At 61.7% G+C, this 11,305-nt stretch overlaps 2 protein-coding genes across 3 annotated transcripts; one reads left to right on the forward strand and one right to left on the reverse strand.

Moving 5' to 3' along the window:
* Positions 1-2,376: 2,376 nt before the first annotated feature.
* COG8 (component of oligomeric golgi complex 8) lies at positions 2,377-7,778 on the reverse strand. Of its 2 annotated transcripts, XM_044987868.1 has the most exons (6): positions 7,295-7,778; positions 6,884-7,091; positions 5,875-6,693; positions 5,339-5,507; positions 4,866-5,056; positions 2,377-2,678 (listed from the first exon to the last, which is right to left on the reverse strand). In XM_044987868.1, exons 1-6 carry the CDS (start codon positions 7,624-7,626, stop codon positions 2,532-2,534), a joined length of 1,866 nt encoding a protein of 621 aa, XP_044843803.1. In that variant the 5' UTR covers positions 7,627-7,778; the 3' UTR covers positions 2,377-2,531. The 2 variants fall into 2 exon arrangements, with proteins under 2 accessions (XP_044843803.1, XP_044843802.1); XM_044987867.1 differs by lacking the exon at positions 2,377-2,678 and having other exon boundaries at positions 4,129-5,056.
* Positions 7,779-7,834: 56 nt separating this feature from the next.
* Positions 7,835-11,248, forward strand: NIP7 (nucleolar pre-rRNA processing protein NIP7). Its single transcript, XM_044987870.1, has 5 exons — positions 7,835-7,990; positions 8,651-8,737; positions 9,049-9,187; positions 10,631-10,771; positions 10,892-11,248. Exons 1-5 carry the CDS (start codon positions 7,935-7,937, stop codon positions 11,009-11,011), a joined length of 543 nt encoding a protein of 180 aa, XP_044843805.1. The 5' UTR covers positions 7,835-7,934; the 3' UTR covers positions 11,012-11,248.
* Positions 11,249-11,305: the final 57 nt, after the last annotated feature.

The following is an 11,305-nucleotide window of genomic DNA, read 5'->3' on the forward strand; positions in this document are numbered from 1 at the left end:
AGCTAATCCCACGCCCTGGCTGCTGTTGGGCCAAACTCAATAGCAACCCCCCGGCCATCTCTGCTCCCACTGCAATGACCGGCTGCTGCTCCCGGGAGCTCCCCACCTGCACTCGCTGCGTGTGGGAGCCAGATGGGCCTGCGAGGACGAGCGGTGGAATAGCCAGCAGTGCTGGCAGTAGCAAGGTGGTGGTGGTGCTCCAGAGCTCATGGGGGCAGTTCTCTCTGTGCTGTTTGTGGGCAGGATCCCAGGGCGCCCCCTTCCCGGCCCAGGAGATCGCTTGGCTGGAGCCCAAAATCTTGTGTCCTCACAAAGTGCTCAGATCTGCAGCCAGCTCCTTGGAGTGTGAGACTCCCTGCCTCTCCCGGTCTGTGCTTCCAGGGGGCCAGGTGAGGCTGCCCAGGGCTGGGGTAAGCCCATCTATGGGAAGCTGGGCCCAGGCTTGAGGGGCTGAGTGAGGAGTGCCGCAGAGTGGTCAGAGCACAGGACTGGGAGCCAGGCACTCGTGCTAGTCTGAGCACTGGCGCTGGGTAAAATGGGGACAATGCAGGGCTGGGGGAATGAGACTCCTAGTGCAGGGATTCTCAAACAGCGGGGGCGGGAGGTCATTACCGGAGGGGTCGCGAGCTGTCAGCCTCCACCCCAACCCCTGCTTTGCCTCCAGCATTTATAATGGTGTTAAATATAAAAAAAGTGTTTTCATTTCTTGGGGGGGGGGGGGTGTTGCACTCAGAGCCTTGCTGTGTGGAAGGGGTCACCAGTACAGAAGTTGGAGAATCACTGTCCTAGAGCCTGAGATGCCAATGGGGGGAGAAAAGCAGCAATTGCTCCCTTCCCCCCGCCCCCGGCCAGTTTGACTGTCAACCCCTCTTGGGTTGGAGGTGGGTGATGTGCCTGGTGCAAGGCCCCTGCATCAGCCTGAGGCTCCCACCTATGTCTCCCCACCCCACCACCCCCCACTGCTGCCTAGTCAGGGTTGCAGTATCATGGCTGGGGGCTCAGCTCAGGCCCCAGCTAGGCAGGTTGCTGCAGGGGGTGGATCGGCTGGCCCGGCTGCCTACAGGAGAGGTGCTGGGGGAGGGGGGGGAGAGGAGGGTGCAGATTGGGCAGGCAACGTGCCCAGCGCAGAGCTGCTGAGGGGCAGAGCAGAGGGGCTAGCCCCACAGGGGGTCACAGCTGGAGTTTGCCCACAGGTTACTCGTAACCTGAATGTTTTTCTTTTAGCTCCATGACCCCGGTCTCACGTTGCCCTTTTAGGTGAATATTAATTCCCAAACCAGCCACGCTGCTCACTGCGCCCTGGGCTGGCCACTGGCCTCCTCAGGGAAATGGCTCACCCCTGAGGGCTGCATTTACATGGGAGCCCAGCGCTCCAGGGGCTGTTTTCAATGCGTGCAGCTCTTGGGCAGCGTCTGTAACGAAATCTCTGCAGCAGTGGTGGCTCTTGGGAAGAGCTCCACTTTTCGCTCTGCTCTGCACTAAGATGGCCTGTTCTCAGCATCCATGTGTTTCATTCGATTGCTGCCTGGCTTCTCAGTAGGGAAGAGGAGAACTGCTAGAAGGCCTTGCAGTCAGAGAGCCCCTGCCCAGGTAGACGGCTGCCTGCTAGGGTGCACCGCAAAGCTCTCTGCCGGGAAGAGTCTGCCGCTCGTAGGGGAGCTGCCCCTGGGTCAGGCTTCTCTTGCAGATTGGCTCTGGTGCCCTAGAGGGAACCTAGCAGCCGCAGGTAGTGGGATGAGCCCAGCCCATGAGCAGGAAGTGGCCTGCCCTCGTTCAGCTTGCAGGGGAGAGTGGGTGGCAGTAGCAGGCTGCCGGGGGAGGAACCCAGGCTGGAATTGTGAAAGACTTTCTCTGTATTTGCTGTAATAAAGCTGAATGAGTCTCCCTGGCCCGTGGCTCAGCAAGTGGGTTCTGTCCCTGCTACGGAGGCCTGGTGCTGTGGGTAGCAACAAGCTGTGGGCGCCAGCCCCAGCAGTGGTGTGGTACCCGCCAGCTACCTCTCCCAGCAGGAGGTGACTATTCCCGCTGACAGGAGGAAGGGCTACAATCCACTCGCCTTTCCCTCTAAGGCCTCAGTGTCACATGGCGCATTGACAAAAGGGAAGACAAGTTACTCTCAGCTTGGTCCCTGTGGATGCACATTATAAAACTACCCCTCCAAGTGCTGGGCAAAACTGAACCAGCATGGCAGGACTCCCCCATGCAGCCAGGGGCCAGCCCTAGGCAGGGGCTGCTGGGAAAGCACAGGAGATGCACCTGTCTGCCTGCTCTGGCTCCCAGCAGGGGGGGGGGGGGGGTGTTAGCCATAGCCTCAGAGGGAAAGGGAGGGTTGGCCCCCCACCTGGCCACAGGCCTTCAGAACTCTCAGACTGCAGCTGAGCTGTGGAACACATTTATTTCCCGTGCTATCGGTGGGAGAGCTTCCACCTGCCGCCAGAGGCTCCCAGCGCAGCCATCGTGCCCTTGGTCAGAGTGGAGGACACCACCCATGCCAGTCTCTCCAGCTGCCCATGATGCAGCACGTGAGGGGCTCAGTCGTTCAGCTCCGTCCAGCGTGTATTCACAAAGGTCCGGCTCTCCATTTTGTCGATGTACAGGATGCCCTGCAGGTGGTCCATCTCATGCTGGAGGATGCGGGCCGCCCACCCGCTTGCCTGCCAAGAAACGGCATCTCCTGCCTCATTCAGGCCTGCAGAAGCAAACATGGCCCAGGTGAGCCGCTGAGCATCAGGCCCCCCCGCCCCACTTCCAATACAGCTGGCACCAATCACCCCTCTGGCTAAGCACAGCGTGTATAGCCCCCGCAGGGCAGGGCTCACGCCTCAGCACCAGCTGCCTCACCCTGCCTCGGCGCTGCTCACATGCAAGGGGGGGTGTTTGGGCCCTGCCTAGCGGCAGTGTCCTCTCCCCCACGCCAGCATGAATTCCTGCCACTTGCACAGCTTACCAGGAGCAAAGACCTCAGTCTATCCCCGGCTATGGGGTTCTGGGGCTCCTGCCAGACTATGGGGGATGCACGCGACATGCCAGACTGCCAAGCCACTCGATGCCAGCACGCTGCAGCCTGCCTGTGGCCAGGGGGCTGGACCTACCTCAGGGCATCCCAGCAATAGGCATTGTTGCCACGGGGCTGGTGACTGGGCGGGGCGGGGGCAAGGCCTGGCTTGGGGGGGGGGGGGGGCCCCTGAACCAGGGAGTCAGGCGAGGGGGCTGGGACACGCGGGGCGAGGAGCGGCAGCCGGGCGGGAGCAGGCAGGGCCTGGCCCCGGGCGCTACGGGACAGGCCCGCTCCAGTACGGCCTGGTCCGTGTGACGGGCGCGCCCGGCTTTGCGCGCTGCAGTCCCGGCAGGGAGGCCCGGCGCTGCCCCGCCTACCTGACACCTGCACCGCCTGGTAGCGCGGCACACAGGCGGCGAAGCCGGCGATGCTGGCGCAGCCCTCGGGGAAGGAGACCAGGCGGGAGTCCAGCACCCGCAGGGCCGGGTTCACGAACACTTTGAGCGGGAACGGGGCCATCTGCCTGGCCGCCCGCAGGCTGGGGCTGGTGGCCCGGTGCAGCCGCTCGGGGAGCTCGGCCACGAAGAGCTGCAGGGGCACCCCGAGCTGGGGCGCGCTCAGCCCCACGCACGGCAGCCGCCGCATCGCCCGCACCAGCCGCCGGATCAGGCGCTGTACGTCGGGGCTGGCGATGAGCGCGGGCTCCACGGCGGCGGCCGCCGCCCGCAGCACGGGGTGTCCGGCCTGGCACACGCGCGCGTGGGGCGGCAGCAGCAGCAGCGCGCGGCGCAGGGCCTCCCACGGGGCGCGCGGCGTGGGCGGCGCCGAGCAGCTCTGCCGGGCTCGGGCCCAGGCCGGGCCCCAGCGGCTCCGCACGTGCGCGAGGGGCGGCCTGGCCCCGCACGCGGCCATCGGCACGAAGGGGGCGGGGCTCCGGGCGCTCCCGTGTCACTGAGCCGCCAGCCCCACCCCCGCCGCGGGGCCCAACCGGAAGTAGCGGTGCATGCCGGGAGCTGTAGTCTCCAAAGGTACCACGGGAGAGCGCAGCCCCTGGCGGCGGAGGGCGGGGTCACCGGCTCCAAGCCCACTCAGCCATGCCCTGCAATGGGTCTGTACACCACTGCACCTCCTTCCCCGCAGTGCAAAATACACTGATTTTTCTCTCTGGCCATTGCCTCTAGAGTTACCCAGGGTTTGAGCCCAAAGCTCAGACGGGGTAAGAGCAGCAGCTGAGCATCTGTGAATATCTTCAACAGCTGAGCCCTTGTCAGGCTGGGGAGAGAAATGACAGACCCTAGCAAGGTATGCCCATAGCAGCTGCTTGCAGCCAGGGCTAGGGGGAGAAGCAGGTACAGCACCGCATACACTCATGAGCTTTATTTACACAATGATCAGCCTTTTCCAGAGGTATGTACATCATTGAACCTGCTTTCCAAGTCAGAAAGCATTCACTCTCTTTATACTACAGAGAGCCTGGGTCCAGCCTCCTTCCACCCAGGCCTGGCCCAGGAGACCTGCAAGGGCCCTTGCCCACACTCGATGGTTACAGTGAAGCCAAGGAAGTAGTTACAGATGATGCAGCCTGTAATCCTCTGTACAGTTCCCATCAGCAGCCACAGCCAATGTTCCTGCTCATCTCCATCCACACCCCTACACACAGTGCCATTGTTCAATACCAGCGCTGCTACGTGCAAGACTCCCACAGGCTTCTGCAGAGGCCAGAATCAGCCAGGATATGCACGCAGCACGGCGGGCAAGCTGGGGCAGTCCCCTCCCTCTGTTAGGTTGTGGCTCCTGGGACATCAGGCTGCAGAACAGCCATTGTGTTCAGGCTGCTCTCCTCTCCAGCCACCGGAGGCAGCTGCACACTAGGTTCTACTCCCTGCTCTGGCCCTGGAATTTCTGGTGCAGGTGCAAGGCTCTCCTGGGCCAGTTCCTTCTCGTCTGGAGTGAACGTGGCCTCTCTCTTTGGCAGGATGAAGGCGAGTGGCTCCTTGATCACATTCACGTCCACACAGCCCAGGCTGCCATGCTTGTGCAGCTGAGTGGGAGGAACACCTGGCAAAGAGAGCAGAGAGTTAACTCACCCAGAGCCCACCTGGAAAGGGACATGACAACATCACACAGCTCAGGCAGGGATCCTTGTGGACTGTTGGACTTCACTGGGGGAGCTCTGAGCACTCCAGCCAACGGATGTCCCATGGGATCCAGAGCAGGGCAGTGAAGGGGTCAAAGACAAGGGTCTCTGGGACCCACCCTGCTCAGCAGATATGTCCTGGCTCTGCATGAGAGCAGGCACTTCCCTCATACTTCTCTGCTGAGGGAAGAAGGAATTCTTACCCAGGGTCTGTGCTATCTGGGCTGGGGGAAAGAGCACGTGGAGGCAACGGTTAAGGTAGGGGAGCAGGTCTTCCAGGAACACCGTACAGAACTGAGCAAAAAGCTCTTGCTCCCGGCTGCTGAAAGCCGCCTCCTCTGCCCGGTGAAAAGCCAAGATTGTTTGAGTCACCTGCAGGAGGGAGAGAGAGAGTGAGCGCGTAAGCACTTTCAGTTCCTCATCCTGCAACCTCCACCCTGGGCAGCTGCACCAAACAGCCCCACATTCCCCAAGCTGCTCAGAGTGATGGGACTGGCCCTGGAGAGCAGCCACTGACACACCACCTTGCCCTACACAATTCATCTTCTGATGCTGGACCCCGAGTCTGATTCAGTTGCCCAATTGTAGGGGAAATGCAGGGGAGGGGAAAGGGGCTCATTCAGCCAACAGGAAGTGGGTGCAGAAGGGAACGGCAAGATCTATCCTCGGCATTCTGACAACCCGTACAAAATGCTGAAAGAGAGAGAAACGGCCATGCCCTGTCAGGTGCCTGCCTCACCTTGCCCAGGGCAGCCTCCAGGGAAGTCGTTACATCCTGGGCAAGAGCCACAGGGCAGCAGAGACGCAGGTCATTGAAGGCAACGAGAATATTGTTCAGGAAACAGGCAAGAGGTGGGAAGTCCAGCAGCACCATGGGAGGCTGCAGGGTTCCTGGCTGGGTGGTTGGCACTGCCACAGGGATGGTGCTGCCCAGGACAGCAGGAGCAGAGATCAGCGTGTAGGAGTTCATCTCATCTTGGAATTTGTCCACTGCTTCCTGAATCGCCTTCTTGAAAGTGCCAAATGCAACTTGCTGGAACACTGGGGCCAGCTGGCCCCGGAAATCAGCTCCCACCCTGCTAAAGGACAGGCCAAAGTACATGCACTGACCCAACAGTGAGTCCAAGCGGCTGCCCACCCCCCGCCGGAGGTCATTATCCAGAACCTGCAGGAATTGTGAAACCTTCTGCAGCACCCAGCCATGGAAGATGGCACTCTCATTGACCGCATGCTCGCCGGGAGGCAGCAACGGCTCCTCGTCCGAGAAGATGGCGCGATACTGTGTGATGATGTCAAAGAGATGGACGCGGCAGGCCTCGATGGTCTTGGTGATGTGGAAGTAGGGGTCGTCATCAGGGATAGAGGCCTGGATGGAGTGGAGCCAGGCGTCCCGGGCCTGCAGAAACTTGATGCGCAGTTCGGCCTCTGTGAACACATCCATGCGCCGCAAGTAGCCAATGACACGCAGGCAAGCTGGCAGCTGGATATTAGTGCGCAGTTGCTGGATCAAGTGATTCAGCATCAGCTGTGAAGACTGATGCACTTCGTCCACAATGCCCTAGAGGCAGGGAGAGAGAGACCTCAGCTAGGAGACAGTCCAAACATTACACCCCCCAAACCACACTCCTCTCAGAGCAAGACCCCACCCGCTGCATGGAGGCCAGTCGACCAGCCAGCCACTACGTGAGGAGCTCATCCCATGCCCAGGGGCTGCAGACCCCAGCGTGGGCAGCACTATTGGGACAAACCTGGATGACAGGGATGGAGGAGTGTTTCCTCTCCAGCCGGCGCACGTAGGCAGCGAGCTCCAGCGCCTCCTCGTAGTAGCCGTTACGGACGCAGGTGTCCATCAGCTGCGGGATCTCCAGGATCTCCAAGATCTCCGTGTGCCGGTTCAGGGTCAGGCTGTTCATGCGCCGGCTGGAGGCGATTTCCTCGGCGTCCCGCAAGAAGCTCCTGCCAGAGGGAAGGAGAACTCAGCCCCCCGCAAAACTCCACCAGGCCCCGCCCCCCACAAGCCCCCCGGGCCCGGTGCCCCCGCCCCCCACACGCCCCCCGGGCCCGGTGCCCCCGCCCCCCACACCCCCTACAAGCCCCCCGGTGTCCCCCCTCCAAGCCCCCCGGGCCCGGTGCCCCCGCCCCCCACACCCCGGGCCCACCTGCAGCTCTCCTGGAAGCCGGGCAGCCGCCCCAGGAGCCGGGCCAGGCCGCGCTCGATGCCCCCGAAGCCGCGGCCCGTCTCGCTGGTGCACTCGGCCGAGCGGATGAAGATCTTGTAGTGGGCGAAGGCCAAGTGCCGCGTCTGGGCGGCGGCCAGCGCCCGCTCCTCGGCCAGGCGGCCCGGCTCGCGGCCCAGCGCCTCCAGCCCCAGCCCCGCCAGCTCCGCCAGGTACCCGGCCAGCTCCGGCCCCGGCGCCGGCCCCGGCGCCCCGCGGAACAGCCAGGCCAGCAGGCTGGCCTCCTCCAGGGCCGCGCCGGCCGCCGCCGCCATCTTGGGCAGAGCGCCACGACTCGCAGGTACGCGCTACCCGGGGGACACTCTACCCGCCTCCCGGCAACTCCACTGCTCTGGAGAGACTTGGTCTAGCGCCCCCTACAGCTCCGCGAACCCAACGCCGGAGCGCGGGTCCCTCCGCGGCACCCGGACTCTATGGCACGGAGCGGGGCACGCTGGCCCCACCCACCCGGGACGCTCTATGTTCTAGACTCTACGGGCCCAGGGCTGTTTCCGGTTCCGGGCTTTCCCCTCCCCCACGTGGAGCCGTGCCCTGACTGAGCCCGGAGCTGCCGGGCGCGGCGATGCGGCCCCTCACGCAGGAGGAGACCCGGGCCCTGTTCGAGAAGCTCGCGAAATAGTGAGGCGGGGCCGGGGTGACGCGGGGGGCTGGGGGCGGCTGGGCCGAGAGGGGGCTGACCCGGGGGCGGAGAGGGGGCTGGCCCGGGGGGGAGGGGGATGGGGGGGCTGGCCCGGGGGGGGAGGGGCGGAGAGGGGGCTGGCCCCGGGGGGGGAGGGGGATGGGGGGACTGGCCGGGGGGGAGGGGCGGAGAGGGGGCTGGCCCGGGGGGGGAGGGGCGGAGAGGGGGCTGGCCCCGGGGGGGGAGGGGGAGGGGGAGGGGGAGGGGGGGGCGGAGAGGGGGCTGGCCCCGGGGGGGGGAGGGGGAGCGCCGGACTGGCCGGCGGGCACGGGCGGAGAGGGGGCTGGCCCCGGGGGGGGAGGGGCGGAGAGGGGGCTGGCCCCGGGGGGGGAGGGGCGGAGAGGGGGCTGGCCCCGGGGGGGGGAGGGGCGGAGAGGGGGCTGGCCCCGGGGGGGGGGGGATGGGGGGACTGGCCGGGGGGGAGGGGCGGAGAGGGGACTGGCCCGGGGGGGGGAGGGGGATGGGGGGGCTGGCCCGGGGGGGGAGGGGCGGAGGGGGGCTGGCCCGGGGGCTGGGCGTGGGCCCGGCCTGGCGGAGGGGCTGGTGACCCCCAGGTGGCCTGTCCCAGGGCCCACCGCTCATGGTCTCTCTCCCCGCAGCATCGGCGAGAACATCCAGCTGCTGGTGGACCGGCCCGACGGCTCCTACTGTTTCCGCCTGCACAAGGACCGCGTTTACTACGTCAGGTGGGTGGCGCAGCCGGGCTGCGGAGTCCCCGGGCCACAAGCGCAGGCTCCGCAGCTGCCATTGACGTGACCAGTTCTGCAGACTGGGCCCCTGCTGCCTCAGGGCAGGGATTGGCCCCAGGCGCTCTGTCTCCTGGTCCTTTCCTGGAGAGTGCGGGGCTGATGCTTCTTGGGACTGCAGCTCTTCGTGCCCTGCCCCATCGGTGCCTCTGGCTAATAGTGGGGTCCCTGGTGCTGGTTAAACCTTCTCTTTTAGGTGTTGAGGTTCTCTGAGAACTAATCACATGTTGGCTGCATTTGCTCTTTCCTAGTGAGAGAATCTTGAAGGTGGCGACCAGTATCCCTGGGGACAAGCTGGTGGCACTGGGCACCTGCTTTGGGAAGTTCACCAAGACCGGGAAGTTCCGGCTCCACGTCACTGCCCTGGATTACCTTGCTCCCTATGCCAAGGTGAGAGGCTTGCTAAGGAGCAGCTTTCAGGCAGCAACCTGATCCTTGGTCATGTTTAGCAGCACTGGTGTGCTGTGTTCCCTGTACGCTGCTCGCTTGCGCAGCCCAGGAGCGATTTAAGTGCTCCATTCTGCAGCTGCTCCCAGGACCCTCCGGTTGGCTGTGCAGAGCAGAGCTGGGGTGGGGGAGGAGGGTGCTGATCCCCCTTCCCCAGCACCCCATCTCTGCAGGGCCGATGGGGGACAGCCTGGCTCAGGACTCAGAGCTTATGCAGGGAAGGGTGAGTGACAGAGTGCCTTTCTTAAAGAGATAGTGCACTGTTTCTGAGCCTTCCCCAGCAGCCAGCTCACAGTCTCTGTCTCTCTCCCCACCCATGTGCCCCATCTCCACAGAGCAGGGGAGGGGAGACGAGATGAGACAAGGCTCAGGACAGAGCAGGAGAGCTTTCCCTGAGTGCTGTAGAGACAGCATGGAGCATCTCTCAAAAACTTTCCCAGCAGCCAGCACACACACACTGGCTGCGCCACAGGCACCTCCCAACATACATTTATATTGTTACTTCTTGCAATGCACATATATTCTCTGTAATTTTACTCTTTCAAAATGTGTTATTTTACTGGTTTGACTGGTCTATGCATTTCATCATCTTTTTTTCTCTTACTACTGAAAGAATTAATTTAAGTGCGAGTTCTAAAATGCCTAACCTGTCCTGGCTGGAGTAATTATCCCTATTTAACTTTTTAAAAAATATATTTAGGTTTTTTGTTCCTACTGGTGCACATCACATTTATTTTGCACATGGATGGAAAAAATTAGAGGGAATGTTGGTGGTGAGGGGCTGGGGGAGAAGGGTGTAATATGTCTGCAGCCCCTGTAGCTAAACGAGATGGACCAGTTCTTCCCCGTACTCATTTGCTCTTGTTACCCATATCCCCTACCCTATGTCTCTAGCTTGTATGCATGGGGTGCGTCTAATAGATTTGTACAGTGCCCAGGACAGTGGGGTGTGATCCTGTTTGGGATCTTTAGGTGCTACTCACAACTATTTACTGATGGTATTTCCCTCCCTACTCACTCCCCTTGTGGCACTGCAGCTCTCCGGCCTCAGGTGTCTGCTTTCTGGCTCACCCTAGCTGCATGAAGTAATCTGCTTTCTGTGGGCATCCCTGGCACTAACCCCTGCTAGCCTCAGCCTCTGGTCCCCTTCTATAGCTGCATGAAGAACAAAAGGAAACAATGGACTGTTACAGGTTGTCCCTGTCGTCTCCCATGCCCCGGATACCACCTTATGAAGCAAGGCTCAAGTAGGGTATCACCTGTGTCTCTACCCTTGTGCCCGGTTGCATGAGGAATAACCTTGTACGTTCAGCAATAAGTGTAACTTGTGAAGATCTGGGTGAGCAACTGCTGTGCCTCCTGAGAATGGGTGCTTTTCTCTTGCAGTATAAAGTGTGGGTGAAACCTGGAGCAGAACAGTCCTTCCTTTATGGGAACCATGTGCTGAAATCTGGCCTAGGCCGCATCACCGAGAACACAGCTCAGTACCAGGGTGTGGTGGTGTATTCCATGGCTGATGTTCCTCTGGTAAGTGACAGTGCTGGTAGGGGAGTGGATTGTTCTTCAGAAAAGGGTGATTAACTTGCTTTGAACAGAGTGGTATTGATACAAGTGGGTGCCTGAGTTTCACTATTCTTAATTCCTCAGGGTTTTGGAGTAGCGGCAAAGTCTACCCAGGACTGCCGGAAAGTGGACCCCATGGCAATCGTAGTGTTTCATCAGGCTGATGTTGGGGAGTACGTGCGGCATGAGGACACACTTACTTAAAGGGCTGCCAGCTTCACAGGGCAAGAATGGAGCATGTTATGAAATCAGAACTCACAGCAGCAGCAGGGAGCTCTCCTGGAGTGGGGCTCTGCAGGCTGCTGTGGAGGATTACAGACCAGTTTACCTGTGACTTAGTCAAAACTGTTGTGAGCTCTGAGGAGTGCCTGTCCCAGCCTGAAGAGGAGACAGGGATTATATAAAACTTATTTTCTATCTAATAAAAACCATGTTGGTGTGGCCTCGTGAAAGAACTCAGCTACCTGGTCCTAAGCCCTGCCCAGGAATGGCTCTTAC

This window comes from Mauremys mutica, chromosome 14 (genome assembly GCF_020497125.1).
Source record: "Mauremys mutica isolate MM-2020 ecotype Southern chromosome 14, ASM2049712v1, whole genome shotgun sequence".
In the NCBI taxonomy this organism is placed as follows: Eukaryota; Metazoa; Chordata; order Testudines; family Geoemydidae; genus Mauremys; species Mauremys mutica.

Bases quoted from the DNA above. Each gene is read 5' to 3' on its own strand.
- COG8 (XM_044987868.1), bottom strand. From the start codon at position 7,626: ATGGCGGCGGCGGCCGGCGCGGCCCTGGAGGAGGCCAGCCTGCTGGCC. The intron at 7,092-7,294 runs GTGGGCCCGGGG...TCCCTCTGGCAG, and splicing joins GGCTTCCAGGAGAGCTGCAG to GAGCTTCTTGCGGGACGCCG. The intron at 5,508-5,874 runs GTGAGGCAGGCA...TCCCTCCTGCAG, and splicing joins TGGAGGCTGCCCTGGGCAAG to GTGACTCAAACAATCTTGGC.
- NIP7 (XM_044987870.1), top strand. From the start codon at position 7,935: ATGCGGCCCCTCACGCAGGAGGAGACCCGGGCCCTGTTCGAGAAGCTC. The intron at 8,738-9,048 runs GTGGGTGGCGCA...GCTCTTTCCTAG, and splicing joins GACCGCGTTTACTACGTCAG to TGAGAGAATCTTGAAGGTGG. The intron at 9,188-10,630 runs GTGAGAGGCTTG...TTTCTCTTGCAG, and splicing joins ACCTTGCTCCCTATGCCAAG to TATAAAGTGTGGGTGAAACC.